General features: G+C 45.6%; 1 protein-coding gene across 2 annotated transcripts in view; it reads left to right on the top strand.

Annotated features, from left to right (window-relative positions):
- IREB2 (iron responsive element binding protein 2) overlaps positions 1–26,045 on the top strand; it is a 40,222-nt gene extending 14,177 nt beyond the window's left edge. For both annotated transcript variants that reach the window (XM_028093806.2, XM_088024916.1), the window contains 20 exons: positions 81–246; positions 1,412–1,549; positions 2,416–2,634; positions 5,319–5,388; positions 6,062–6,245; positions 7,019–7,158; positions 9,160–9,331; positions 11,085–11,185; positions 13,087–13,203; positions 14,957–15,116; positions 15,789–15,924; positions 16,982–17,066; positions 17,388–17,544; positions 18,022–18,146; positions 20,086–20,190; positions 20,286–20,428; positions 22,499–22,646; positions 22,732–22,854; positions 24,644–24,829; positions 25,637–26,045. In XM_028093806.2, coding sequence (XP_027949607.1) covers positions 81–246; positions 1,412–1,549; positions 2,416–2,634; positions 5,319–5,388; positions 6,062–6,245; positions 7,019–7,158; positions 9,160–9,331; positions 11,085–11,185; positions 13,087–13,203; positions 14,957–15,116; positions 15,789–15,924; positions 16,982–17,066; positions 17,388–17,544; positions 18,022–18,146; positions 20,086–20,190; positions 20,286–20,428; positions 22,499–22,646; positions 22,732–22,854; positions 24,644–24,829; positions 25,637–25,747 — 2,786 coding nt within the window. In that variant the 3' untranslated portion in view covers positions 25,748–26,045. The remainder of the gene's footprint in view (positions 1–80; positions 247–1,411; positions 1,550–2,415; positions 2,635–5,318; positions 5,389–6,061; positions 6,246–7,018; positions 7,159–9,159; positions 9,332–11,084; positions 11,186–13,086; positions 13,204–14,956; positions 15,117–15,788; positions 15,925–16,981; positions 17,067–17,387; positions 17,545–18,021; positions 18,147–20,085; positions 20,191–20,285; positions 20,429–22,498; positions 22,647–22,731; positions 22,855–24,643; positions 24,830–25,636) is intronic.
- The last annotated feature ends 575 nt before the right edge of the window (positions 26,046–26,620 follow it).

Genomic DNA, 26,620 nt, shown 5'->3' with positions numbered 1-26,620 from the left:
TGTCTTTATCTCCTTGCTCTTGTGACTTCTATGTAGTTAAGACTACGCTCTTAGTAACAGGAATACTGTCTCTGACTCAGATGTGCTGCCTTACTCAATACGGGTCCTGTTGGAAGCTGCTGTGCGGAACTGTGATGGCTTTTTAATGAAAAAGGAAGATGTCATGAACATTTTAGACTGGAAAACCAAACAAAGCAATGTCGAAGTGCCCTTTTTCCCTGCCCGTGTTCTTCTTCAAGATTTTACGTGAGTGATAGAGCATTTCCTTCTTAAAATTCAGACTCCCTGATTGTTGGCTCTGTTTTTAATTCTGAAGATTAGTTTATAAATTTAAAGAATTGTCCTTTCTAAACTAAAGCCATTCATTAAAAATGAGGCGCTTGTTTCTTGCACTGTTTGTTGAAAATCTGCTTTTGCGGGACTCTGCCTGCTTGTTGTCCCCAGTTGGTGAGTGGGCTTCTCAGACATTCAAAGCCTTATTGCCCAGCTGCCATACCTGCGCCTCTCCACGCCGCCCCCATCACAAGAGATGCCCGACTCTTCTCTTTCCCTCCTCATCCAGTCTGTCAGCAAGTTCTGTGGACTCTGCCTTTGAGACGTGTCCTGAGCCCACGTACCTCTTACTGTCTCCACCCTGTCCCGGTCCTGCGCCGGGCGCTCTCAGCGGGACTACAGCTGTCAGTGTCTCTAGCCAGTCCCCTCCTCGCACACTTACAGTCTGTGTCGTCTTTTCACGGTAGATCACGTGACTTAATTATAAATGGTAACCAGGGCCTGTCATTCCCCCGTACACCAGTGAATGTCCATCACACTTGGAATAAAATCCGGAGTCTGATCTGAGTCCCCAGGAATTGTCTATTGGAAGTGTTTGGAAGGAGCTGTAGGAGTTAGGTAGATAAATAACAGCGCCCCCCTCACTCACCCCCTCAAATCTGGTTTGCATGCCACTGTTCTTTATACCCTTTGTGCGCTGCTATTACAGTATTTACAATACTGTTCTGTGGTCACGACCCCATCTTCCCTGCAGCCTCCTGTTTCTGACCAGCCGTGCCTCCGGTGTCTGGAGGCACATAATCTAGTCGAGAGCCCGGAGTCCTAAGAAGCCTCTGGGAGGGAGGGGAGTCTCATGAAATTTAAGACAGGGAAAGAATTCCATAGACAGTTTTCTGGAAGGTTCCTTTTGCCTCTAAAAGTCCTCTTTTGTGTTATTTGTGACACTCAAGTTCTCAGTGACATTAATGCTAATTCTCATGAAACCAGGATATGTCCAACTTTGGATAACAAGTATGTAATCTAACGCGAGTGCAAACTAGAAAGGGATACGCTTAGATGTAAAACTGAATAAATGTATCTTATTTGAGCATATGAACGTACAATTCAGACCATAATTCCATCATTCTTTATTTTTTAGTGGAATACCAGCAATGGTGGACTTTGCTGCTATGAGGGAGGCAGTGAAAATTCTTGGAGGTGACCCGAAGAAGGTCCACCCTGCCTGCCCGACAGATCTCACAGTTGACCATTCTTTACAGATCGACTTCAGTAAATGGTACGTGAGTACAGGTATTTGTGAAGACAGCTGTGCGAGGTAGCCAGCCAGCATCCAGCCCCCGCCCTGGTTAGAGGAAAGGGAGCAGAGACTGTGGGTGCCTGAGTAAAGGCTGCCACGTTTAGTATACATTGATGTAGGAACAGCTGGTGAAGTTTATGTACTGATGAATTTTTTTAACGGAGTCTGAATTTAAAATGGTGTTCATGTTTGTAGATTTCTGCTGCCATTTTTGATTAAAATTATGAGCCAGAACCTGCTTTGTTTAGTGAATTTTTCTTCATTATCTTTTGTTTTTTAATCTACTTGCCTTCGAGAGAGAATCTAAAGACGGGAGCCATGAATGTCTTTAATTAATTGGTGATTAAAATCACAGTGCGTATTAAAACTATGTTTTCCTCCCACTGAAATACACGTCTATTTAGAAAGTCCCTGTGACCAAGGTCAGACTAGAGAAAACCTAATTTTCTTGTGATCTTTCACACGGACCAAGACGATTGTTGCAGCCCGTGAGCGCTTTTGCCCTCTAGATTAGCACTGTGGCTATGTGCTGCTTTTCAGTTGTTACATGGGGAAAAACCCACTTAGGTGCTTGGCTAAAAGTCATTTAAATTGTCATAGAAGTAGATGAAAATGATTTTCTTGGGCACATAGGATTGTGTTTTCATCTCCATAAATTTAAGTGACCTATTTCTGGGTTTTTTTGTAATCTTAAGATTCGCTTTTGAAACCTAAGTTAAATACTGTATTAACGTTTGAACAACATATACTTAGTTCCAGATGACTTTGCCAAGTGTGTGCTTTTTGAAAAGCTAAATTTCTGTCACTTAAATGGTCTTATTCTGTTTCCTCTTTTGGAATGCTAGTGCAATACAGAATGCTCCAAATCCTGGAGGTGGCGACCTGCAGAAAGCAGGAAAGCTCTCTCCACTCCGAGCACAGCCCAAGAAGCTCCCCTGCAGGGGCCAGACCACCTGCCGAGGATCGTGCGATTCTGGAGAGCTGGGCCGAAACTCAGGAAAATTGTCTTCGCAGATTGAGAACACACCCATTCTCTGTCCTTTTCATTTGCAACCAGTGCCTGAGTATGGGATTTTTTTTTTTTTTAAATATTGATCAGTGCTGGGTTATGTTTCAGTTACCGAAATGTCATTTGTCCCCTTCCCCTCCTGGTTCCTATGACCTCGCGGCCTCCCCCTGCCCCACATGAAGCCAGTTAAGATGGTATTCCCGTTACTGATTTCTGTTCCGGAGGAAGAAAGCCTTTCTTAAGATTTTTCTATAAGTATATTTAATTTTTGTGACTAATATAAGCAGAAAAATGGGATCCATCTTAAACTCTGCGTTTTTTTATTTTAATGACTCTGCACCGTTCACATGTTCTTTATTCGTTCAACGTTGCTTTTGTGAATTCCCTATTTATAGTTTTAGCTTTTCTCTCCTACTGGATTTCTTGTTTTTTCCAATTGCATGAAGAGCTTGATGTTATAAATATTACAATGATAAAAAGCTCTTTGAGTTAAGCAGTTGCCTCTCTGGTGCTATGGGAAGCAGTGAACCTGCCCAGAAAAGAATTCTCTTTTTAGGAGTTGGTAAAATTTTCTAATAGGTAGTTTAAAAAAAAAAAAATTCTAGACTTGAATTTTTGTGTGCTATAAAGATTCCAAAGTCTGTTATATTTAAGTTATGTTGTTTACCCCATTGTTAGTAGACTGTCAGAAATTTTTTTAATTTAGTAAGAAAATGACATCCTTTTTCAAATTAAAAAAACGTAACACAGTTAAGATTTAGAATACCTAAGAATAATATCCACACATATCTTATCCTAAGAGCCACATGATACGTTAATTCATGTGTCCGTAAACTGGTTCTTTCAGATTCTCTGTGGTTGTACAGTTGGGGGCTCAGTATTTCCGGGAGGCCTCCGGTCACAGTGACCTCACGCGCTCTTCCTTTCTGGGAATTCAGTGTAATCTGTAGGTTCCTTGCTATCAGATTAGGACAGTTTTATGTAAACAGCCCTTGTTCCTGCTACCTAGTTGTCCTGGTTGTTAGGTGCATGTTGACATTTGAGATGAGCATCCCTTCTTTTTTTTTTTTTTTTTTAAGATTTTTATTTATTTGAGAGAGAGAGAGAGCACAAGCCGGGGGCGCAGCAGGCCAAGGGAGAGGGAGAAGCAGGCTTCCCGTTGAGCAAGGAGCCCAGTGCAGGGCTCGATCCCATGACCTGAGCCGAAGGCAGCTGCTTCACCAACCAAGCCACCTGGGCACCCCAAGCTTCCCTTCTTAACACAGAAATTAACTTCCTGAAAAGGGCGACTTACTGATTACAGTACAATCAGGTGTAACATTTCCCCCTAGCTTTGACTCCACATCACAAAGCATTTGGTTGGGTTGGACTGTAGTCTCTGGCTGTAGGAATGTAGGAAACCGGTGGCTCCCTTTGGTGCTGCGGGGCCTCGGTGCAGTGTCCGTTGCAGACCCAGACAGGGAATGGATGGGTAGGAAATGGGCCTGGAAATCACTGCCTAATCTGAAGTCGGGTTCTGAGCTCATGAACGAGGGGCACTTTGTAGCCGTATGCGCTATGGGACGTACAGTAATCGGACTGGCTCCCTGAGTCCTGAGGAAAATCTCATCGAGATGTGCTGTGGCTTCAAGGGATCACTCAGCAGTGAATTAGTCAAGGAATCTTTGTGTTTTTTAAAGAAGTTGACAAGGGGCGCCTGGGTGGCTCAGTCGTTGGGCATCTGCCTTCGGCTCAGGTCATGATCCCGGGGTCCTGGGGTTGAGCCCCGCATCGGGCTGCCCGCTCGGGGAGCCTGCTTCTCCCTCTCCCACTCCCCCTGCTTGTGTTCCCTCTCTCGCTGTGTCTCTCTCTGTCAAATAAATAAAATCTTAAAAAAGTTGACAAGTGAACATCTGTAATTGTCTGGACCCTGGAGGTCACATATAATTTAAGTTGTATTGATATCTTAGTCAACACTTGATCACCAGCTGGCAGGAAACAGCTTAAAACTGCTAGAAATCATTTTTTATTTTCTTTTTATTTTTTTAAAGATTTTATTTATTTATTAGAGAGCACAAGCAGGATGAGGGTCAGAGGGAGAAGCAGACTTCCCGTGGAGCAGGGAGCCTGATGCGGGACTCGATCCCAGGACCCTGGGACCATGACCTGAGCCGAAGGCAGACGCTTAGTGACTGAGCCACCCAGGCGCCCCTAGAAATCATCTTTTAAATGTCCATTAGATAAAAATAGCTTTCTGAAAGTGACAGTGTTTACTGCTTGGAGGTAGATTGTTTTTACCTCTTAGTTTACATAATGCACATAAAATATGTTTATACTCCACACAGAGTAAACTGCCATTTATGCAAAAAATAGAGCTTTCCGTTTTGGGTGAGATGAATGTAAGCATTTTTGCTCGAAGCTTTCTACACGTGCCGAGCAGAGGTACAGCAGGCCCAGGTGGGAGGAAGTGCACGAGCCTGCTGCATTATTGATCGCTGCAGCCAACTCACATAGCGACTGACATATGTCAGTACAGTTGGGGGCCCGGGGATGGATGAGCCCTGGACGTGGCTGCCATGAGTGCTGTTTAAAGCAGAGCTTCTTTGTTGAAAGAAAACAGCTAATTCTGAGAAGTCTAGTAAATTGCTATTCCAGGAATTTTTTAAAACGTGTTTGTGTGTGCGTAAGAACGAATACTTAGAAACAAGGTAAGTCTTTTCTGTGATACATACATTTAATGCAGGCTCTTCTTCCTTTTAGACCTGAAACAGTGTTAAAAAACCAAGAAGTAGAATTTGGCAGAAATCGAGAGAGGCTTCAATTTTTTAAGGTACACATGATTTGGGGGGATTTTTTTTATATTGAAATTCACAAAATATGGGTAAGTTTGAGTTCTGGGTTTTTTTGTTGTTTTTTAAAGACTTTATTTATTAGAGAGCATGAGCAGGGGGAGGGGCTGAGGGAGAAGCAGGCTCCCCACCGAGCAAGGAGCCCGATGCGGGGCTCGATCCCAGAACCCTGGGATCATGACCTGAGCTGAAGGCAGACGTTTAACCAACTGAGCCACCCAGGCGCCCCTAAATTAGTAGTTTTTAACCGCTTTGTGGCAGTAGAACCTTTTCTCCCTTCAGATAAAATCTTGTTGGAAACCCCAGTATATAAAATAGGATGAAACCAAGTGGCTATCATTTGAGGTTGTGGGAAGGCCTTGTGCTTCCCCCCCCCACTCCTGTCCAACAGTCCTTGGGGCGGGCATGGTTGAAAACTATCATTTATCTGGACTAGTAGAACATTTGTCTTTGACTTAATTTTGCTTTAATAATCTGCAAAATGAGTATGTTTAGGGTTGGTATCTTTGTATTTGTCTTCGTGTGTCTATTGTAAACTTTGACCATATTGAACATTGGTAAAATGTTTTTAGTGTCAGTATTGACTTATATTTTGATTGTGAGCACAAATTGATATACCAACATTTGGATTTTTTAAATTTAAACATGATATAGTGGAGTTCAAGAGTTTTTAAGAACGTGGCTGTAATCCCTCCTGGAACTGGAATGGCTCATCAAGTAAACTTAGAGTATTTGTCGAGAGTGGTTTTTGAAGAAGACGACTTCCTCTTCCCAGACAGTGTGGTTGGCACCGATTCTCACATAACCATGGTGAATGGCTTGGGCATTCTGGGGTGGGGTAAGTAAACCACTAACTATATTTGATTTGAGGGGAGAGGGTGTCAGGAACATTGTAAAGGAGCGTAGGTAGCTGGTCTTCATAGGCTCTTTGAGGCGGTTTCCTCCCCTGTGACAGCGGCGACAGGACGACTCTGGACCCGGATGTTTGTGGACAGTGTGCCCCACGCAGCACTGCCGTTGTGGGGTGATCTTGGGGACGACAACTCCCTGGTCCAAGTCCTGTGGGGCTTCTCTTGGCCTTCTTTAGGGCTCCACATTCCTTTGCATTTTATACAAGGCCTTTTACAACCTGCTGCCCCTGGCCGTCCACGCACGCGCCTTAAAGACGAGTCATGGATCCCCTGGAGGGTGGGATCGGCTTGGCCTGGGCTGTTCCATCTGGCAGAATGCTCTCAGTCTCTTACAGGGAGTTAGAATTGTTGACTCTTTTGTCTTTATCCTTAGACTGAGCTTCCTGAGGGTCACAGGTCCTGGCTTCTGTTCTTTCTGTATCTTGACAAGCACAGTACAGTATTCAGCGTAATAAATATAAAATGTTTACTGAATTTAATAGAAAGGTAAACACCAGTTTGTTTCAACCATGTGAGTGGAGTCATTCTTTTGAGGAGATTGGGTCCATGTCCACAGTAATAGCGGCAGTGTGGTGGCTGTGAGGTGCTTCGTGAGTAAGACGAGCTCATGGGGCACTCAGAGACTAGATATTACACGGAGACCTTACGTAGACAGTACATAATCTTCAGATGTGCTCACCGTCTGTCTTTATCACTTCAGGGGTTGGAGGCATTGAAACCGAAGCAGTCATGCTGGGCCTGCCGGTCTCTCTTACTCTGCCGGAGGTGGTTGGGTGTGAGTTGACCGGCTCATCCAACCCTTTTGTCACATCCATAGATGTCGTGCTTGGCATTACAAAGGTAATTGTGTCAACCGTGAGATGTAGTGGACATTGCATACAGGGGCCCTGTGAGGGCGGCGTTGGGTTCTGCGCCGCTTCCTCCGTGTGGCTTTCTTGGCCACGGCCTTGTAGTGACCATCATGGGAGCAGCCACAGATACAGAACCCTTCCTTGGCACTAGGAAGTACAAAAGTGCGTGCCGTGCTGTTTCCTTGACCTGATGCCTCATTCATTCCTCGTTACAAGCCTGGAAGAGCGGTACTGTGACCAGCGCCATATCAGTTCTGAGAAAACAGAGACGGTCAGGTTTAATGACTTTGCGGCAGAGGGTCACCGGGCTGAGCAGTGAGTGCTCAACAGGACGCACTCAGGCTCCTAGCTGTTAACACTTGCTGATCGTGTGGATTAGAGAGTCCTGTTTAGGAAAAGTAATTGCATTTTTTTAATACCTAACTGAATTATTTGCCCTTTAGAAACTGTTTCTCTCCTGGAGAATGTGGACTGTAGAAGTGTGCCAGTGTCAAGATTGTCTCTTGGCTGTTTTAATACTTCTAAAGGATTATGGAAAAACTTAACCTGTATTTTTAAAATATTGACTGCATGCTGTTTAATACATGTACTCTGGAGTTTCCTAGTGAACTCTCCATCCTAAATTTCTGGTTTTCAGTAACTTTATTTTAATGATTAAGTCCATTTTGTTAAATACATGAGTGTGGGAACTCTCCCGCATACAATGTCAGTTTGGATCCTGGAGTCTTCACTTTTCTGGTTAGATTATTGGTCTGAAGGCTTTCGAGATTCTCTGGAGGGGAAGAAAGGATCCAGCCGCCTGTCGGCATTTAGCCTGGAGCCTTCTTCCCTAATTGAAAACATGTTGACACCTTGCAGAAGTCATTGATTTGGTGTATGGGACAGAAAGATAAGAAATTAAATTGAGAATTGCAGGATTATTCCTAAAGGAAAGGAGTATCTTAATATGGTTTTAGAGAAATCCGTATTTTCCCTTGGGTAACCTGAGAAGTAATGCCACTTTTTAGACCCCTCTGGCTATATTTTTTTGTAACAAGATTACATGTCTATTTTTAAATTTTGGCGTGTTGATACAAAACTTAAATTTATCACGTATGTTCACATTTATTAAATATTTTCTCCCCGGAGGTTCTGTTCTATTCATTATCTTTATAGGATTAATCCCATATTATTTTTCAAAATGTGTATTGTGGCACCTTATGAATTTGTTGAAACAGCCTTTAGCTTAGTGTATCCTATGTGTGCCACTTTGATCCTCAGAAGCACAACCATGAGTATAAAGAAACATCTCAGCCTTTTATCCAGGAGTGGATTAAATGACCCCTCGCACCTCTGCAGTGTTCGAGCTGAATGTTACTCTTGGGTTGAAGGTGGTTTCGTTCGCGGTACCTCCCTAGGCGTCTCCTCCCCCAGTCTAAGGCCGTGTTGTAGTTAGGCGAGCCGCTGTTGTGGTCACTCGGTAATAACTCAGAAACGTGACTTTACAAGGACACTTTACAAGTGTGAAATCCTGTCAAAATGAAATTTACCAGTAATGAACGATGCTGTAAATATGTGGACCAGGGTTGGAATTCGAAGAATTTTTGTAGCCAATAGGTATTTTTTTGTCTAAATACAGTTTCATCAGCATGTTCGTATTTCATTACATCTAAGATGGCATCAGTGGTTAGCACTGTTTCGTGTCCTCTAAGAAAGAAGAAAGGCTGCCAGCTACCACATGCACTGTCGCGTTTGACGTTCACGTGTGGATCTAGCCATTTTCAGCCCTTAAGCCCTTTCTGTCCTGCCCGACGGTGACATTGGGCTGGTCTTCTGTGTTTGTCCTAAAATACCTGCAAACCCAGAGTGAGTTGACATTTGATAAGAACAGCAGAGAACCTCTTTCATCCAGTGTCGCTGGTAGGGGTTAAAAATTAGATTTTGTGCTTTTCAGAGAATCCATGTTAATCTTACTAATTTTGTGTGCGTTTCTGTGTATCCCTTTATATAGCACCTCCGGCAAGTAGGAGTGGTTGGAAAGTTTGTTGAGTTTTTTGGAAGTGGAGTTTCACAGTTATCTATAGTGGATCGGACCACAATAGCAAACATGTGTCCAGAATATGGTGCTATCCTCAGCTTTTTCCCTGTTGACAATGTGACATTAAAACATTTAGAACATACAGGTAAGAAGATGAAAGATCATTAGGATAAATGTGTTACACGTCCAGTGTGTCTGTCTGAAATATTTCCTAATAAACAACTACCATGTGCATGGTATTTAATGTTCAGGAAATTATCTTATTTTGAAATAGTGGCTTTCAAATAAACTGCCTCAGATGTCTTTTAAAGAGTGTTGTGCCCTCCAAACCTAGTCCCTCCCGTGTGACTGATTTACAGTGACTTTGAGGGAGGAGTCCCGCTACTGGTCTCGGTCCACTGCTTCCAGGATGCATGGCCCTCGTAGCGGCCAGAGCTGCAATTTGATGGGGGCAGGCGTGTGCGGACTCACGGTGTCCCTGTAACGGGAGGAGAGGGGCCACCAGACAAAAGGGTCTGGGGACCCGTGCTCTGTCTAAAGAGTAACACCATTTTGTGAGCAGCATAGGGTTCCAGGTTCTAGATCTTTTTTGTAGCCTTATGGGGATAAACAGGAGATTGGATCCTCTTGTATTGAGGACTTAGTGTAGAAAGATCTCTAAAACCAGAAGGTGCTCCTGTACTCCCCTCACAGCCCCCATGTCCCTTTTGTGAGAGACCTTGCCGAACTACTGGTCTCTGATCATAAGTACATTTGGGGGATAGAGTCTAGTATTCTTCACTTGGGGGGGCAGGTTTAGAAGTTAATAGGTCAGATGGCAAAATGGATAGTTGGTCATTTGGAACGTTGGAACGGTTCTCATCAAGTGCAGAACTTTCTCTAAAGGGGATTTGGTGGATAGAACATTTAGAGAGAAATGATGGAGGTGCCTCCTCTCTTGCATGTTAATATGATTTATGTATTAATGATCTGTTGGTATAACAAATTTTCCTAAAACTTAATGGCTTAAAACAGCAGTAATCACCTAGGGCTGCACGGTGTCCATGGGCAGTAATGTAGGTGGCATGGCCGGCACAGCTCGTCTTTGCTCCATGATGTCTGCAGCCTCAACCGCGAGCCTCAGAAGCTTGGGCCCGGGGTCCTGAAGGTCACTCACCCGTCAACGGGTGTTTCGTAGTGGCCAGAGCTGCGATTTGAGAAAGGCCACATCTCCCACGTGGTGGCTCTTCCAGGGCAGGGTGACCTGCGAGAGTGAGCGTGCGCCAGCTAGCCAGCCAAGGGTCCCATAGCTCAGGTCCACAGGGTCGATTCTGCCCCTTGATGGAGGGATGTCATTGTCACATTGTAGGAAGAACATACAACTCGGGGGGTATACTGTTAGGTCAGTTGCTGGAAAATACGATCCACCACTACTGTGTACTCCCCACGAGGCTTGCAGAGAACTGCCTGTAGTTAACATCCAGATTCTTTTACCTTCTGGAAGATCTTGTTAGACCTCTGTCTTTCTGCTCATGAGACGTCCTTAAGCTTCATTTATGTTTTCATTTTGATTTTTATATTCATACTGGAAAGTAATGAGTGTCCTTTGTGATGGGTGTTATATTCAATGTTACTGATTCATCTTCTACAAACAGTATAGATTTTGTGAGTTTTATAGAATGGGCTCAGTGTTTCTCATCTTGTCTCTGATTGAGTAACTTTTAAAGGGGGGCTACAAGTTTTCATGAAGGGTAGAATTTTTACTACTCTTGAGAGTAATATCAGTTAGCAATTTGTAAAGAACTGTATTTTGAGTACTTAGTAACATGCAGTGTCTCTTGCTCATTGGAATTCAGCACCTCACCCCCAAAGAGTTCAAAATTTCTTACTGTACTTTTGTCCTTGTTAATTCTTTCTAGGTTTTGACAAAGCCAAACTCGAGTCAATGGAAACATACCTGAAAGCTGTGAAATTGTTTCGACATGACCAGGATAATTCAGGAGAACCCATGTACTCCCAGGTGTGTGTGGAGGAGCCCCTCACCACCTGGCCACTTGGGTCGGGACACAGCTGTGCAGCCTCTCTGCCTCTGTGTGCTCAGCTCGGAAATAGGAAGCTGTTCTGAAGGGATCAGATACATCAGACGGAAGGGATCAGATACATCAGACGGAAGGCATCAGAGTGGTTTCAGGCGCCCAGGAAGTGCTCAGCAAATGCCGACTATCGTTACCATTTAACCTGTTAACGTTACTTGTGACTCCGCTTAGATTTTATGCATTAAGTTTACGTAGATTTCTGTTAACGAATTTTACATTTTATTAAGTCTAAATTTTTAATATTTAAAACACAAAATTGACTCCTCATCTCTCACTCTGATCTTTTTCTACTTTATGGTAAGAGCACCATGATGTGCTCGAAACCTGTCTGTTCCAGGGATACCTGCATCTGGTTAGCATCTGCGTTCTGTAGAAATTGCCATGTAAGGAGTTTACAGTGATGTGGTCTTAAATGTTAAAGATATTCTGTAATCTAGGCTTGCATTTCTTACCTGTTGGAAATTTGTAAAGTTCACTTTTAGGGCAGTTTGAATTTTCGTGACCTACCTTTTCTAGGAGTGTGTCAACATCTCAAATTACTTGGTGTTGTTGAAGGTCTGGTTAACTGTTAAGCTGTTTTCTTGGGCGGAATCATTCTCTGATCCAGCTTTATTTTTCCTCGTAACATGTATCCGTGCCTGAACTCATTTCTGTACTTGTTTGCCTCTCCCCCCGTCCAGAAGGCAAATAAGTTCCCAGGAGAGGAGCTTTGTCGGGTGTGTGTGGTCTGCAGCTCCAGCCCCTAGAGCAGTGCCCGGCGCGCAGCAGATGTGATGGGTGGACCCAGCGAGGCCACACAGGCATAGTGCAGGCCAGTGTAGCGCCTGTAGGACCTGAATCTGTGTGAACTTCGGGGAGATCTTTAACTTGACTCATCATTTTCTGGTCCCTTTCAGCTCTGTTTATTTAGTGCTTTTAAAGACAGGGAAAGAAGAAGAAAAATGAAAACTCTCGCATTGTATAGTAAAAAGGAATAAATTTGCTTATTAAAGACCTGACCAGATAAATAAAACTAAAGCCCATCAGGACTTTGATTTCAAGACAAACTCATTAAGGTGTAAAGACAGGGATCATCTGGATCCGTAAAGTGAAACTACAGTGCAGTGGGTGTTGTTGTTAGGGTCAGTCAGAGTAGACAGGACTGTGAAATATTGGTGAAGCCCATAGTGAAGAGAATCTTCATTTGAACTGATTATACCCAAATAAAATGGACAGAGGAAAATGGTAGAAATGCCAGAAGAAATGCACAGAAACCTAGTTTGGGAGGTTGGGTTTTAAGAAAATACGGGGTTTTTTTTAACAAAGGAATAAAAGCGTGTCTTTGCTGGAGCCTGGCCAGCTAGACACCTTGGAACTAGGAAGAGAAGAGTCCTTTTGCTGTGTCCCTCCAGCACCTGTGCTGACCAGACTCGGCACCCTGCATGCTGAGGAAGGAGCAGTGTTTCCTGAACCCACCTCAGTTGTCACAGAGCAGGGAAGGGTGAATTTGGAGCTCAGGGGCAGTAGACCAATAGCTGTCACAGGCATCTGCTTTATCATCAGGCATCTGTGACGTTAGGGGGAAAGAAATCGGGGGAACAAGATACTCTAGACTACACGGCTGGTGTTGGGCAGTTTGCATATTGATCTGAGCTCGCTTTTAGCCAATGTTTGTATGTTCTGTTTCACAAATTAATTGGGATTGTTTTAAAATCTTTATTTCTGGGAGTGTAGATCACCATTACAACAAATGTGGATGTATTTATTCTGCCTTAGTAGTGCTAAATTGCAGTCTGTACCTAACAAATTCTCATTCCTTGTTTTTCTCTTCCCTCTTGTCTCTTAGGTGATTCGGATTCATCTGAATTCAATAGTTGCATCTGTCAGCGGTCCAAAGAGACCTCAGGATAGAGTTGCTGTGACGGACATGAAACGTGATTTCCAAGCTTGCTTGAATGAAAAGGCAGGTTCCTGCACCACCGCCTTTGTCAGTACTTGTGCTGAGTGATAGAGGGGCAAGTACTTCTTGTGCTGGGTGTTAGAGGACCAAGTACTTCTTGTGCTGAGTAATAGGACCAAGTACTTGTGCTGGGTGATAGAGGACCAAGTACTTCTTGTGCTGAGTGATAGGACCAAGTACTTCTTGTGCTGAGTGATAGAGGACCACGTACTTCTTGTGCTGAGTGATAGGACCAAGTACTTCTCTTGCTGGGTGATAGAGGACCGAGTACTTCTCGTGCTGAGTGATAGAGGACCGAGTACTTCTCGTGCTGGGTGATAGAGGACCGAGTACTTCTCGTGCTGCGTGATAGAGGACCAAGTACTTCTCGTTCTGGGTGATAGAGGACCGAGTACTTCTCGTGCTGGGTGATAGAGGACCGAGTACTTCTCGTGCTGGGTGATAGAGGACCGAGTACTTCTCGTGCTGGGTGATAGAGGACCGAGTACTTCTCGTGCTGGGTGATAGAGGACCAACTACTTCTCGTGCTGGGTGATAGAGGACCGAGTACTTCTCGTGCTGGGTGATAGGGGACCGAGTACTTCTCGTGCTGGGTGATAGAGGACCAACTACTTCTCGTGCTGGGTGATAGAGGACCGAGTACTTCTCGTGCTGGGTGATAGAGGACCAACTACTTCTCGTGCTGGGTGATAGAGGACCGAGTACTTCTCGTGCTGGGTGATAGAGGACCAACTACTTCTCGTGCTGGGTGATAGAGGACCGAGTACTTCTCGTGCTGGGTGATAGAGGACCAACTACTTCTCGTGCTGGGTGATAGAGGACCGAGTACTTCTCGTGCTGGGTGATAGAGGACCGAGTACTTCTCGTGCTGGGTGATAGAGGACCGAGTACTTCTCGTGCTGGGTGATAGAGGACCGACTACTTCTCGTGCTGGGTGATAGAGGACCGAGTACTTCTCGTGCTGGGTGATAGAGGACCAAGGACTTCTTGTGCCGGGTGGCAGAGGGCCAAGTACTTCTCGTGCTGGGTGGCGGAGGGCCAGCATGGGCCTCAGCCTCAGGCAGCTGCTGTGTTCTTGTGTGTGAGGCACATACAAGAGGCCCCGTCGGCCCTGTCCTGTCGGAAGCTAGTCATCTGGCACTGTCCCCAGGCTGCTGTGAGGGTCAGACATCAGTGGTGTCCGTAATCACAGCTGCCTAATTTCAGGCGCTCAGTTGCTGCCCATGGTCATGGCTCTCGCGTTGTGGCGGAGAGCACTGTTGTCGAACTCTGCACTGTGAGCTCACGCCCGTAACGTCTGGTGAATGTAACTGAACAGCCGTGACCTCTGACTTTCCGGGTCTGTACTTGGTGAGAATCACAGCTAAAACCTGAACTCTTTTATTGGGAGCAGCAGGATCTGGTGCTCTTTCCAGAGCTTGCTTTCTGCCCTGTTTTTTGTCGTGTTGTGTGGGAGTAACGTAGCGTGATGAGCACAGAGCTGCCGGCTTGCAGCCAGCCCCGCCCCGTGCGTTCTGCACACACCCCCAGAACAGGGCCGTGACTGTACCGTCTGTTGAGAACCGCGGTCGGTAAGATCCACATCCCGGGGAGTTAGGAACACCACCAGACTTGTGTCGGGACCATTCAGGCTCCTACTCCAGCCGACGTCCAACAACTGAGTGTTGCAGCCTTCAGCACCTCTCACGCGTGGTCAGAACTGCAAGTTTGTCTGAGCGTACCCAGAATATTTGTATTTATGTGCATGTTTGTGTAGGTGGGATTTAAAGGCTTCCAGATTGCGGCCGAGAAGCAGAAGGAGAACGTCTCTATTCGTTACGAAGGAAGTGAGTACCAGCTGTCTCACGGGTCTGTGGTCATGGCTGCGGTCACCAGCTGCACCAACAACTGTAATCCGTCCGTCATGCTCGCCGCAGGTAGGCTGTCCCTTCCCTTTCCTGAGTGAGTTTGTAGTCTTGTGCCACACTCACCTTGTGTCTTAGGTTATGCATGGATACCGGTGTCTGTTTAATATTGAGACACTTTCCGAGATTTTAACTGGGTCTTAAGGAATCTCAGTTTGATTTATGTTATTAATTTTGTTTTCGTTACACGGATGGTAAATTTTTTTTACTACAACTTACATGTCTGTTAGTTTTCGGTTGTTACCTGCTTCTGTTAATCTAGAAGTGTAGTCAGTCAGCGAATCTCTTGACGGTTGACCACAGCAGTGCACTCGAGTCCACTGAGAAGAGAAGGAAGAGATTATTGGCGGGGGTTGTAAGTGGACACCGCTCACTGATAGTATACAGTCGTGTGGAATAAGTGTGCAGTTGCCATCACGATGGCATCTGAAAGGGTCGTGATATCGTGCGTGTACATAATATCGTTACATGTCCTTGTTTTCCAAGTGTGTGTGTGATGCCATGACATCAGGCTGTATCTGAATTTGCAAAGTAAAGGCTAGTATATCAGTATAATCTTGTGTGTGTTTTAAATGAAACACATCAATAGAGTAAAATGGACAAAATAATGACTGTAAATTCATGCATTTGGACTTCGACCCTTGCACGAGATTGACCTGGCCTGCGTCACTGTTCACCGTGCAGGTCTTCTGGCTAAGAAGGCCGTGGACGCCGGTCTGCAGGTTAAGCCATACATAAGAACAAGTTTATCTCCAGGCAGTGGGATGGTGACCCATTATCTCAGTTCCAGTGGCGTGTTACCGTATCTCAGTCAGCTCGGGTAAGTGCGGGTCACTGCTGTTGACGTGGATGTTGGGATTCCGCAGGGAGGGAAGCCCCTGTCAGAGCCTTTTCACATGCAGAGACAAGATGGGAAACATAGGCTTTGTTGTACTTGTTACCTTTCCACTATGTCGCAGTGTGAGGCTCAGCCCTCCATGGTCATGGACTGAGCAGATTGGAGCAGCAGGGCCCAGCGCGGCCTCTAGCGTGCGGATGTAAAGACAGATGTGCCTCAGGAGCGGCTCCAGGGGGTGCGTGGTTTCTGATCGGGGAGGTCAGTTTGCAGAAAGAGCAAAATGTGACAGCATCAAGAGCAAAATGGCTGCATCATTAATGGACCAAATTGTCTTAATTGACTTTTTGTGAGGTTACTGGGTTTGTGAAGCATGGGTTAAGTTGTCCCCAAACTTTGTAGAAACTAACTTTACCATTTCTCATGGACTCAAAAGAAATAATTGGTGCCGGCTGTGTATTTTGGAGCCTGTTATCTTAGAAAAATCAATTCCTTTGCAAGACTGGTAAATTAAGAAAACTTTTTTTGCTTTTAGAAGAGGGGCTGCAAGTAATTTTGAGAGTTATACCTGCAATTTCTTAGTTGTACCGTCGTGGGATTTCTGTCAGGGGCTTTCTCTGGGTTTTTGGCGGGTTGAGAATTAAGAGATCTGCTGGCGTTGGCGTTCCCAGCTGCCGCCCCATCTGTCTGAGGCGTAGGCTTCACCGTTGCCGCCGGGTTACCCCTGGATGGAAGCTCTGTATCCGTTTCTTGAACGGTCATCTTCCAGCTGTATGTGGGGAGCTATCCTGTGCGGCGTACAGGTTTTGTGTTGGATTTAGGCAGCCACATCGCACTTGGGGATGCTCTGTCAGAGTTCCTGCGCTCAGTACAGACAGCACGCCTGACGGTCAGACAGACAGACTGAGGGGGGTTAATCCGCGTGGTGGGTGTGTGCGCTCAGGCAGCTCATCCCTGGGATGGCAGTGAGGGACCCGGCTGGCCCTTTCTTTACAGTCGTTAACGACCTTCCACTCAATCACGTGTATTTATCCAAATACAGATTCGAAATAGTTGGCTATGGCTGTTCAACCTGCGTGGGAAATACAGCACCCGTATCAGAAGCAGTTTTAAATGCAGTCAAACAGGTAAGGGGTTTTCTTAACCATATATTGTGTTGTTAAATGGTAGAAAATACATATTGATGTATTTATATTTCTGTGGTTCTTACACCTCTTAGGAAGAGTGAATCTTAAAATGATTAAAAGAATCATTTTTAGATCCTTGAAATAATCCCTTAAAGATGTAGTGAATTAGTTCATTCATAGGATTTGATAGTTTTATGTCTAATAATTAGAAGTATGCTCTTTGGCTATCTTGCCCTCAGACATAGAATATTTGAGATTGCATACATGTGATTATCCGAATTTGTACCATCTCTTAAATTGAGTATATGTATTTTTTTTCAGGGTGATTTGGTTACTTGTGGAGTTTTATCTGGAAACAAAAATTTTGAAGGTCGTCTTTGTGACTGTGTTCGTGCCAATTACCTTGCCTCCCCACCGTTGGTGGTAGCCTACGCCATAGCAGGCACAGTGAATATAGACTTCCAGACGGAGCCGTTAGGTACCATTCGTTTATCACACAAACGTACCCGCACACGCTTTTTGCTCCAGAAGTTGTTGTATTTCTGAAATGCTTCTTAGACTGTCCACTCTTTGAATTAGTTCAGGAAATCTTGTCATGCAGTCATTCATTTCTGTATTCATATGAAGAATATAAAGTGTACAAAGGCTTTGTTTTTTTAGCTGCTTATGCCTGAAGCAGTCTGGTATTGAGTGGTTTACTTGGTTTCTGGGATAGGTTTTTGAAAAGATGTGAACACCTTGAGGGAATTACTTTTTTTTTTTAAAGATTTTATTTATCTGGGGGGGGGTGAGAGCGAGCACAAGCAGGGGGGAGAGGCAGAGGGAGAAGCGGGCTGAGCAGGGAGCCCAACGCAGGGCTCCATCCCAGGACCCCAGGATCACCACCTGAGCCCTCCAGGTGCCCCTGGAGGGAATTACTTTTATACTGACTTTGATGTTACAATGCTCTCTCCAGGCACCGACGCTACTGGCAAGAGCATTTACCTGCAGGACATCTGGCCCAGCCGAGAGGAGGTCCACCAGATGGAGGAAGAGCGTGTCGTACTGTCCATGTTTAAAGCACTGAAAGAGAAAATGGAGGTAAGAGGCTCACTTGTTTCTTAAGTAGTTCAATAAATGGCAGTGTTTATTTCATGGGTCTTTCTGGATTTAATAAAAATTGATCACATTATTTTGAACATGCAGGTTATAATAAGTGATAATCGTTTTGTATTTGGAATCTCTAATATCTGGGAGAATAGCTTAGAGTATTAAACCGATCTTAGGTCACCTGGGTGGCTGAGTCGGTGAAGCGTCTGCCTTCGGCTCAGGTCATGATCCCAGGGTCCTGGGATCGAGTCCCACATCAGGCTCCCTGCTCAGCGGGGAGTCTGCTGCTCCCTCTTCCTCTGCCCCTCCTCCAGCTGTGCTCTCGCTCACTCTCTCCCTCAAATAAAATCTTTAGGAAAAAAAATGGTCTTATTTACTTATTAGAAATGGGTAGCAAGCATCCTGAATATGGGCAGAATTCATAGAAACGGACCTTGTTTGTTGTTCCCATTAGATGATGACTCAACGTTCAGAAGAAGTAAGAGCAAGCATGGAGTCTCCCTCCTGCCCCCTGGCTGCCTGTGTTGCCTCCTCAGGGGCCATGAGGCACGTCACTTGCTCAGGCATCTTTCCAGAGAGGTTTTGTGCACCTACAAGCAAATACATATATTCACACTTTTTAAAAACAAAACTGAGAATATAGATAATGAGATTGCAAAGGTATTCACTGAACAAGTATTTATTGAGCCCCTACTACATGCCAGGCACTCTTAGATGTTTTGGAATAGATACATGAACAAAACACAAAATTCTCATGGGGAGAGGTGGGCAGGGAATTGTAAACAGAATTGTGAGGCAAATCACACAATACGTTAAAAAGTGGTAGGTGGTGTGGAGAGCCGCAGAGCAGGGTCAAGAGAGCCAGCTGACCACAGTCTGAGGAGTAGAGTTACTTAGAGTGGTCGAAAACAGGATGTGTCTTGAGCACAGTTCTGCAGGAGGTGACCAAGTTTCCGTACATCTGGACCAAGAGCAGGGCTTTCCGGGCAGAGCGAATGTGTGAAGGCCTCACAGAGGGACCGTTGATGAGGGTGCCAGGGTGTCTGACCCACAGGAAGTGAGGGCCGTGGTGGGAACTGGTGTTAGGGAGACGCGGGGACTGAGATTACAGAGGAGGTTTTAGGCCGTGATTAACGTGGATGGAGTCTTGAAGGAAGTGACGGGAGCCTTTGCGAGGTTGTGCACAGAGGCCTGCTAACTCAGGAGGGCTGCTCTGTGTCCATGTGGAGAACATGGCGGGGGAGGGCTGTACGGGAGGGACAGAAGCAGGGGCGTCTGGCCCACGCAGTCGGCGTGGGGGAGTCTTCATCTCGTTCGTGAGTTCAAGCCCCACGTTGAGTGTGGAGTCTATTTAAAATAAAATTTGAAAAATTAAATTTAAATAAAAAGGATGCACAGAGTTGGGCTGGTGGGTTGGAGCAGTCCCGTTTGCGAGGTGGTCATGGCACAGGACCGCTGGTCGTGGTGGCCATGCAGAACCACGGCGAGACGTCGTGTGGGGTTTGAGGGGGGACCGTGTGGGGAAAACACGCACCCTCACAGCAGCAGAGGGTTTTCTCTCAGCCATGCTCTTGAAGGTGAGCAGCGCGTCCCCCAGCACGGTTTCTTTACTACATGAATCACTTTTTCTAAACCCTTAACCCTTTTATTGGATTTTTTAAAGTCTTTCATGTTCAGTTTATATTAAAACTTAATCTCAGAGTATTCATGAAAATCTAGTGTGCTGGAGTTTGATGAGCAAATGTCCAAAAATGCCATGTTCTAGAATGGCACTATCTTAGCTTCCTTTCCCAATGAAGAAGGCCTTTTTATAGGTCCTTCTAACGTAAGGACTTTTTAATTCAATTCCCTTGAACACATTCATAAGCCTCTTTTGTCTGACTCCATTTTATCTTTTCTTTTTGTTCATCAACTGAACTCACATTCACAGATGGGAAATAAGCGTTGGAATTCCCTAGAAGCACCGGATTCTGTGTTGTTTCCATGGGACTTAAAGTCCACGTACATCAGATGTCCTTCATTTTTTGATAAGCTTGTAAGTATGATTTCACTCTTTGATATTTTCAAGGTTGTTATTGAACAAAAAAACCTCATGAAGAGTAAATGCCTTTCACTGTTTCTGCCTTTTAGACCAAAGAGCCAGTTGCCCTGCAGCCCATTGAAAATGCACATGTCCTCCTGTATCTGGGGGACTCGGTCACCACAGACCACATATCGCCCGCGGGGAGCATCGCCAGGAGCAGCGCCGCTGCCAAGTACTTGACAAACAGAGGGTGGGTATGCAGCCCCGGGGTGCGCATGTCCCCTTCCTCCTGGATTCAGAGTCTCCTCCTGGTCACGCTCCCTGCCCAGTAAATGGATTTGACCCCTTGAACAGCACGAGTTTGAACCGCCTGGACCCACTTACACTGATTTATTTTGATACACTGATTTATTTTGATAAACCCAGTCCAGGACCATAAGTATAGTTTTTCTTCCTGTGATGTTCTCAGCACTTTGTCTTCTCTGGCTGACTTGTAGGAATAGAGGATGTAATACGTATGATACAGAATACGTGTTAAGTTGACTTTATGTTCTCGGTAAGGTTTCTGGTCATCAGAAGGGTATTCAGTTTTGGGAGTCAGAAGTTATACCCAGATTTTCGATGGTGTGCTGGGTTGGCGCCTGTACCCCGTGTCATTTGGGGTTCGGCTATGTAGGCCGCCGTCACAGGGACCTGATCACCACTGAATCTGACGTCAGCAGTAGCCAGGGTACCTGGTGTACCTGCTTTTGCCTGTAACTTTAGAAATGGAAATTGCTATTTTAAATCGAGCCCTTGGTAGTCTAAATAAACAACTGATTGGAAACAAGATTTTTTTTTTTTCCCCAATATGACTTTATTGAGAAGTCAGCTTTGTTTGACCTTCCAAGTGAACCCTGATGGCTCCTCCTGTCTTTGGAGTGCAGAGTTTAAATGTGTGTTTTGTGGACAATAAAGCGAGTGTGTGTGAGGTAGGCTCGATCTGTGCCAATCAGAAGACAATGAATTTCTGCCCATTGAGCCTAAACTTTTACAAGAATAATAGAAGAGAATGTAAACATCATTGATGTGGGAGATAGAACTCTAAGCCTAGAAAGATTTTATCTCGTTTCTACGTGATTGATGTGGAGTTGCTCTGTTGTCAAAAGCTGTGTGGACACCAGAGGCGGAGTTAGGACAGCATTCAGATGCCAGAGCTGTTCGGGCGACGACTTTGCATCACGGTCGCTTCGGTGCACGTGGCGTGGTTGCTCGCGTAATGATGCTCCTGGCTCCGCTCACAGTCTCATTGGTGCTGTTGTGGAATTTGTGTTGGAATTTTTTTTCTGGTTAACTAGTCTGGTATGAATTTAAAACACCTTTTGGTGGAAGTTGCTAATAGCAGTTCCATTTGCTAGAACTTGAAACACACGGCTTTTACTTGTGGTGGTGAGAAATAAAATCTTTTTGGTCGTGATTTTTATCTTGGTCATAATTGTGACCTAGTATCCACCAAAAAATGTCCCCACTTTTCTCAAATATGTAACTGCTGTATACTACATTCTAACATATAAATACAGATTTCTTAGTTTTCATCAGTCAGGATTTTTTTGGGGTCCTTTAAACTCCTCATCACGTCTGTCCTGAAGTAAGAAGTTTAAACATACAAGTTTAGAAAACTTAGTGCCTTTTTATGTAAAAGACCGACTTAGAAACTGATCCGCTTTGTTTGCTGATTCTTGCTTATGCTCCGTTGTTTCTTGTCCCTAAAAGGTCACGCGTATTGTGACCAGGCAGCAACGAGCACCCTCCCCCGCCCAGGTTACGGTGCTGCCGCTGTAACTCCCACTGGCGAGGTCACCTCATGCTGCACCTTTATGTTCGCACTAACTGAAAGAAATCTAAGGATCCTCGTGTCGCATGGGGTTTTGGTGAAAGCCAGACAGCACAATGTGAATTTCTGGAAAGGGGTGGTTACTCTTCCCTTAATGCTGTTTCGACGTGGGAGAGGTTTCCTGGGGTGCTCTGTCCTCAGCGGAAACCTGTACAGACAACCAGTGCTTCTTGGAGAGATGACTGATTCCAGATTTGGCTGGTGTTTTAGAGAAACATAGATACATGCACTGGAAAATATGTTACCTGCGTTTGCTTCAAAATCACCCACTGGGGGATGATTCTAGAAGAAACGGGCAGTTGGGCATTCACTGTTCCCCTGTTTTCTCCATGTTTGTACGTGCTCAAAATTTTCCATTATAAAAAGTGTTTCTGAGTAAGTTTTATGATTCAGTAATGTGTGATGGTTTTCCGTCTGAAATGAAACCAGCTTCACGATTTCTCGCAGCCTTACTCCTCGTGAATTCAACTCCTACGGGGCCCGCAGAGGCAACGACGCTGTGATGACAAGAGGCACGTTTGCGAATATCAAACTGTTTAATAAGTTCCTTGGAAAACCAGCTCCCAAAACAATCCATTTCCCATCAGGACAGACGGTAAGGATGCGCACAGAGCCGTTGGGCAGTCGCTGCCTGGATCCGGGTTCATACTGAAGATGTTCTGTTTGTCTTTTCTCCACAGCTGGATGTGTTTGAGGCTGCAGAGCTGTACCAGAAGGAAGGGGTCCCGCTGATCATTTTAGCAGGGAAAAAATATGGTTCTGGAAATTCCAGAGACTGGGCTGCCAAAGGACCATATCTGCTGGTATTGATACTTCAATTTTATCTTCTTAAAATTGAGTTTTAAATGTTCCCTTTTGTCAGTAACATCCTGTCAGAGTTTAGTTTGCTCATTTGGATTTTTTTTGCTTATTTGGGACTCCTTTTGGTGAGATCACATACAATATTTTGTACTGATCTAGTTGCGTTTTAATACTCTGGATTAGATTAGATCTCCATCGGTCTTACTTGCAGAAATCAGTACAGTGGAGGGAAAGGAGGCCCCTGTCTTAAACGGACCCTCCGGAATGCTGATTCTCTGTGCCCACTGAGAGTTTTACTTGCCCCCCTGCCTTTAGCTTTCTCTTTTGGGGTTAACAGACTCAGAGGTGGGCCAAGGGGTAGGAGCTGATGGTGCCTGGCCGCCTGTCAGGAAGGCTCGTCTGGCCCCTGCATCCTTGCTAAAGTGTGGTAAGGGGTGGGGGCTGCTGGAGAGGGTCGTCAGGCACGTGCGCTCCTGCTCTCTGCCCCGGTGCTTGTTCACAGACGCTCAGAGCGGCCGGTCAGCCGCCCTCCCAGCTCTCAGGATCGTGCACACTCCATTGTCGAGTCCTTAGCCTCCCCAGAATGTAAATACTCAGAGGAGCTGTAGGAATAAGCCAGATTCTCCCGTCTTCCTGAGATGACAATTATCCCTGTTGTGAATATTAATTACAGGTACAGGTTCCCTTTTTTCTCACAGTTTTGTCTTTGTTTTTTATGTTGGAGGCTTCGCTCATACTTGTTCCTAAACTGTCTATTCAGTTAGACGTTGAAACACTGCTTCCAGGCTGGGGGTGTCGGCTGGGTTTTGTCCGTTGATGGGCCTTATGTAGATGAGTGGACGGTAACCCACCTGTTGGACTAGGAGAGCCCCATGTGCCGTGTCTGGGAGTACTTCCAGGGACGCAGAGCAGCACTTAATGCGCATTTCCGATGGCGTGCTCCCCCCCACCTCCCCGTGCCCAGTGCCCCTCAGTCCAGGGCATCCATTCCATTCTTGTCAGGCGATGGCACTCACAGGGCTGAGAATTGATTCCTGGGTGGTAACAACATGTCACTCTCTTTGTAAATGGAGTACAGATGAACACGTAGTACTTAAAAAGATGCACGGTCTGTGTGTGTGGCGTTAAAATTTTAGGGCAAGCAGCAGGGGGAAATTTTATGGCTGGAGGAGAAGGTCCGGGAAAGGTTCCATAGGAGGACATAGGGAAACTTGACAATCATGGGTCTGGAGCCTCTCTGGCTTGTTTTCTCCAGAGGACAGGGTTTTGTTGTTGCAAATGGACTCAAACCTTACTGGTGTCGCTTTCTACATTCACTTGATGGTTTCTGTTGTTGGATGTCTGCTCAGGGTCACTTAGCTTCTAAATATTTGTAGAATCCACGTCTCCTGTTTCCTCTGTCACTGTGGGATGCCCTTCTCTGTTTCTGTGTTCGTGTGGCAGGCCAAGGGAGAGTGCTGCTGAGCACATATGTGGGTCTGCCAGGATCACAGACCCTGCTGAGCCCCGTTGGAGCCAGGCCGCCGCCCCCCCAGGGTGCTCTTACCTGGCCGGTGCTGCTGACTCAGCACTGCAGGGCACAGGGGCGGGTAGAAGAAGTTAGGGAGCTGCCTGAAAATACAGAAAAATCATCTGTACATACTTCGACACAGCACGGACCTTTAGTGTGTGGTATTAGGCTAACAAGTTTTATAGAAGGAGCCAAAAGTAGAATTTTTTTCCCTTGAAAATCGTCCAATAAAGCAACTTTGAAGAGCTGAGTGGAAGAAATAAAATGCACATTTGTTACAGGGTGTGAAAGCTGTTTTGGCTGAAAGTTACGAAAAAATTCACAAAGATCACTTGATTGGAATTGGCATAGCTCCACTTCAGTTCCTTCCGGGAGAAAATGCAGATTCCCTGGGCCTCTCCGGCAGAGAAACGTTTTCTTTAGCGTTTCCTGAAGAACTGTCTCCTGGAGTTACGTTAACTATAAAGGTACCTCTCCGATTCTCAAGTGTGCGATTGCACACTCTTTACCCAGCTAGGTGGAAGCTGGAGAGAAATGATCGTCCGTTGCACACTAGCGTGACTTAGTGAACATACATTGTGGTTTAAGGTGGCTGTTTCCTGTGACGCCCGACTTAATGCAGCGGAGACTCTGAGGAAACACAGAGCGCTAGCTAGTCCAGAGAACGAGACGACACACGGCTGCCCGCTGGCATGCACCCACGGCCTTTGCCTGGCTGCCCGTTGTTGCCTTGCCCGTGGGATTGGAATCCAGCCAGGCACACAGCCGCGGGGGGGGGGGGTGGTGGCGCAGAGTGGAGTGGGCGCTGGGCGGAGCGCAGGGACAGGGGAGCAGACATTACGCACGCTGAATGGTTAATACAGAGTGGACGTGAGCAGTGGGTGTAACGTCCCTAACTAGTCAGTCAGAGTCTGCAGCACCTGGTTTAGCGTCATAGGTGATACGGGACTTGTCATTCAGAAATGGGGACGAAGGGGTGTTGGGCGGCTCGGTCAGTGAAGCATCCGACCCTTGATCTCAGTGCAGGTCGTGAGCTCGAGCCCCGCATTGGGCTCTGCACTGGGTGTGGAGCCTATAAGAAGTAGGGATGAAAATACCCGTTTTTCTACTTGGCTGTGAAGCCTGTGTTTAGATATAGCAGGTCTTTTCCAGCAGGAGAAGGGTTTTGCAGAGTCTGGCAGGTGGTGTCATGGGGTATGAAGACAGATGGTCTGAACACTGGGGACACTTGGACGATTTTATCACTCACATGACATGTTTCTGTTTGTTTAAAGACAAACACTGGGAAAGTATTCAGCGTGATTGCTTCGTTTGAAAATGACGTGGAAGTAACGTTGTACAAACATGGAGGATTATTAAACTTTGTGGCACGAAAATTCTCATAGTATCTACTCCACACGGATACCTTTTGAGAACTGGTAACTGCGAGTAACGCCTTTTATGCTGGATCCAGGGAGCCTCGCCCTGGAGCTGCAGACGGTCCTGTGCACTCACCGATCTCACCATGGGTGTAAATGATTATGAATCAACATAGTGACTGAAATGAAATCTTTCTGATTTTAAATAATCTACGAATGGTGCTATTAACATTGCTCAAATCAACGTGTGAGGTGTGCTGTGGGAGAGGCCTGTAAGTACCGGGTATTTTAACGGACCATTTTGTAAATAAAGGCAGAATTTGAACTTGTGTTGAAGATTCTTACATGAATAATCTTCTTGAAGTTTGTTTGGTTTGGCACCCATAAAACTGTATACCACTGTTTGTTGGTTTAAGACTAGCAGGTTGGAATGTAAGAAGCCAGGTTAGACTCTAAAATTGTGGAAGTTGGAATCTGATTTACAAATGGACTTTCAGACCTGAGCTGGACTTGGTTGGCGTTCACAGCTTGTAGTGTAAGCCGGGGTCGTCCTAGTGCCCTGTCTGGCCCAGGCCCTTCACACGCGGCAGGGGGCTTGGGTCACATGATGTCTGAACAGTGAACACACACAGCCCACCGCGCTCACTCATTTGCTCCTGTGCCCACTGGCCGGCCTCACCTGGTATTCTAGCAATTGGATTCAAGCATTGTGCTCACTTGATGTGATACCGTTACTTCCTGTAACCTATTATTTTAGGGATTGTTAACCAAAATTCCACACTTTCGTAGTTGCTAAAGAGAACTTAATCTTAAATGCTAAAATGATTTCCGCTAGACTTTTAAATTATGCACCCTAGATTATATGGTTGCTGCTCAACTCTAAGCATTTTTTTAAACGTT

The sequence above is a fragment of the Eumetopias jubatus genome, unplaced genomic scaffold (assembly GCF_037043125.1).
Source record: "Eumetopias jubatus isolate StellerSeaLion01/CBP00866 unplaced genomic scaffold, mEumJub1_p1.0 scaffold_7, whole genome shotgun sequence".
Classification (NCBI taxonomy): domain Eukaryota; kingdom Metazoa; phylum Chordata; class Mammalia; order Carnivora; family Otariidae; genus Eumetopias; species Eumetopias jubatus.
The sequence above is the reverse complement of the archived record's forward strand: the minus strand, read 5'-3'. Positions and strand labels throughout refer to the sequence as shown.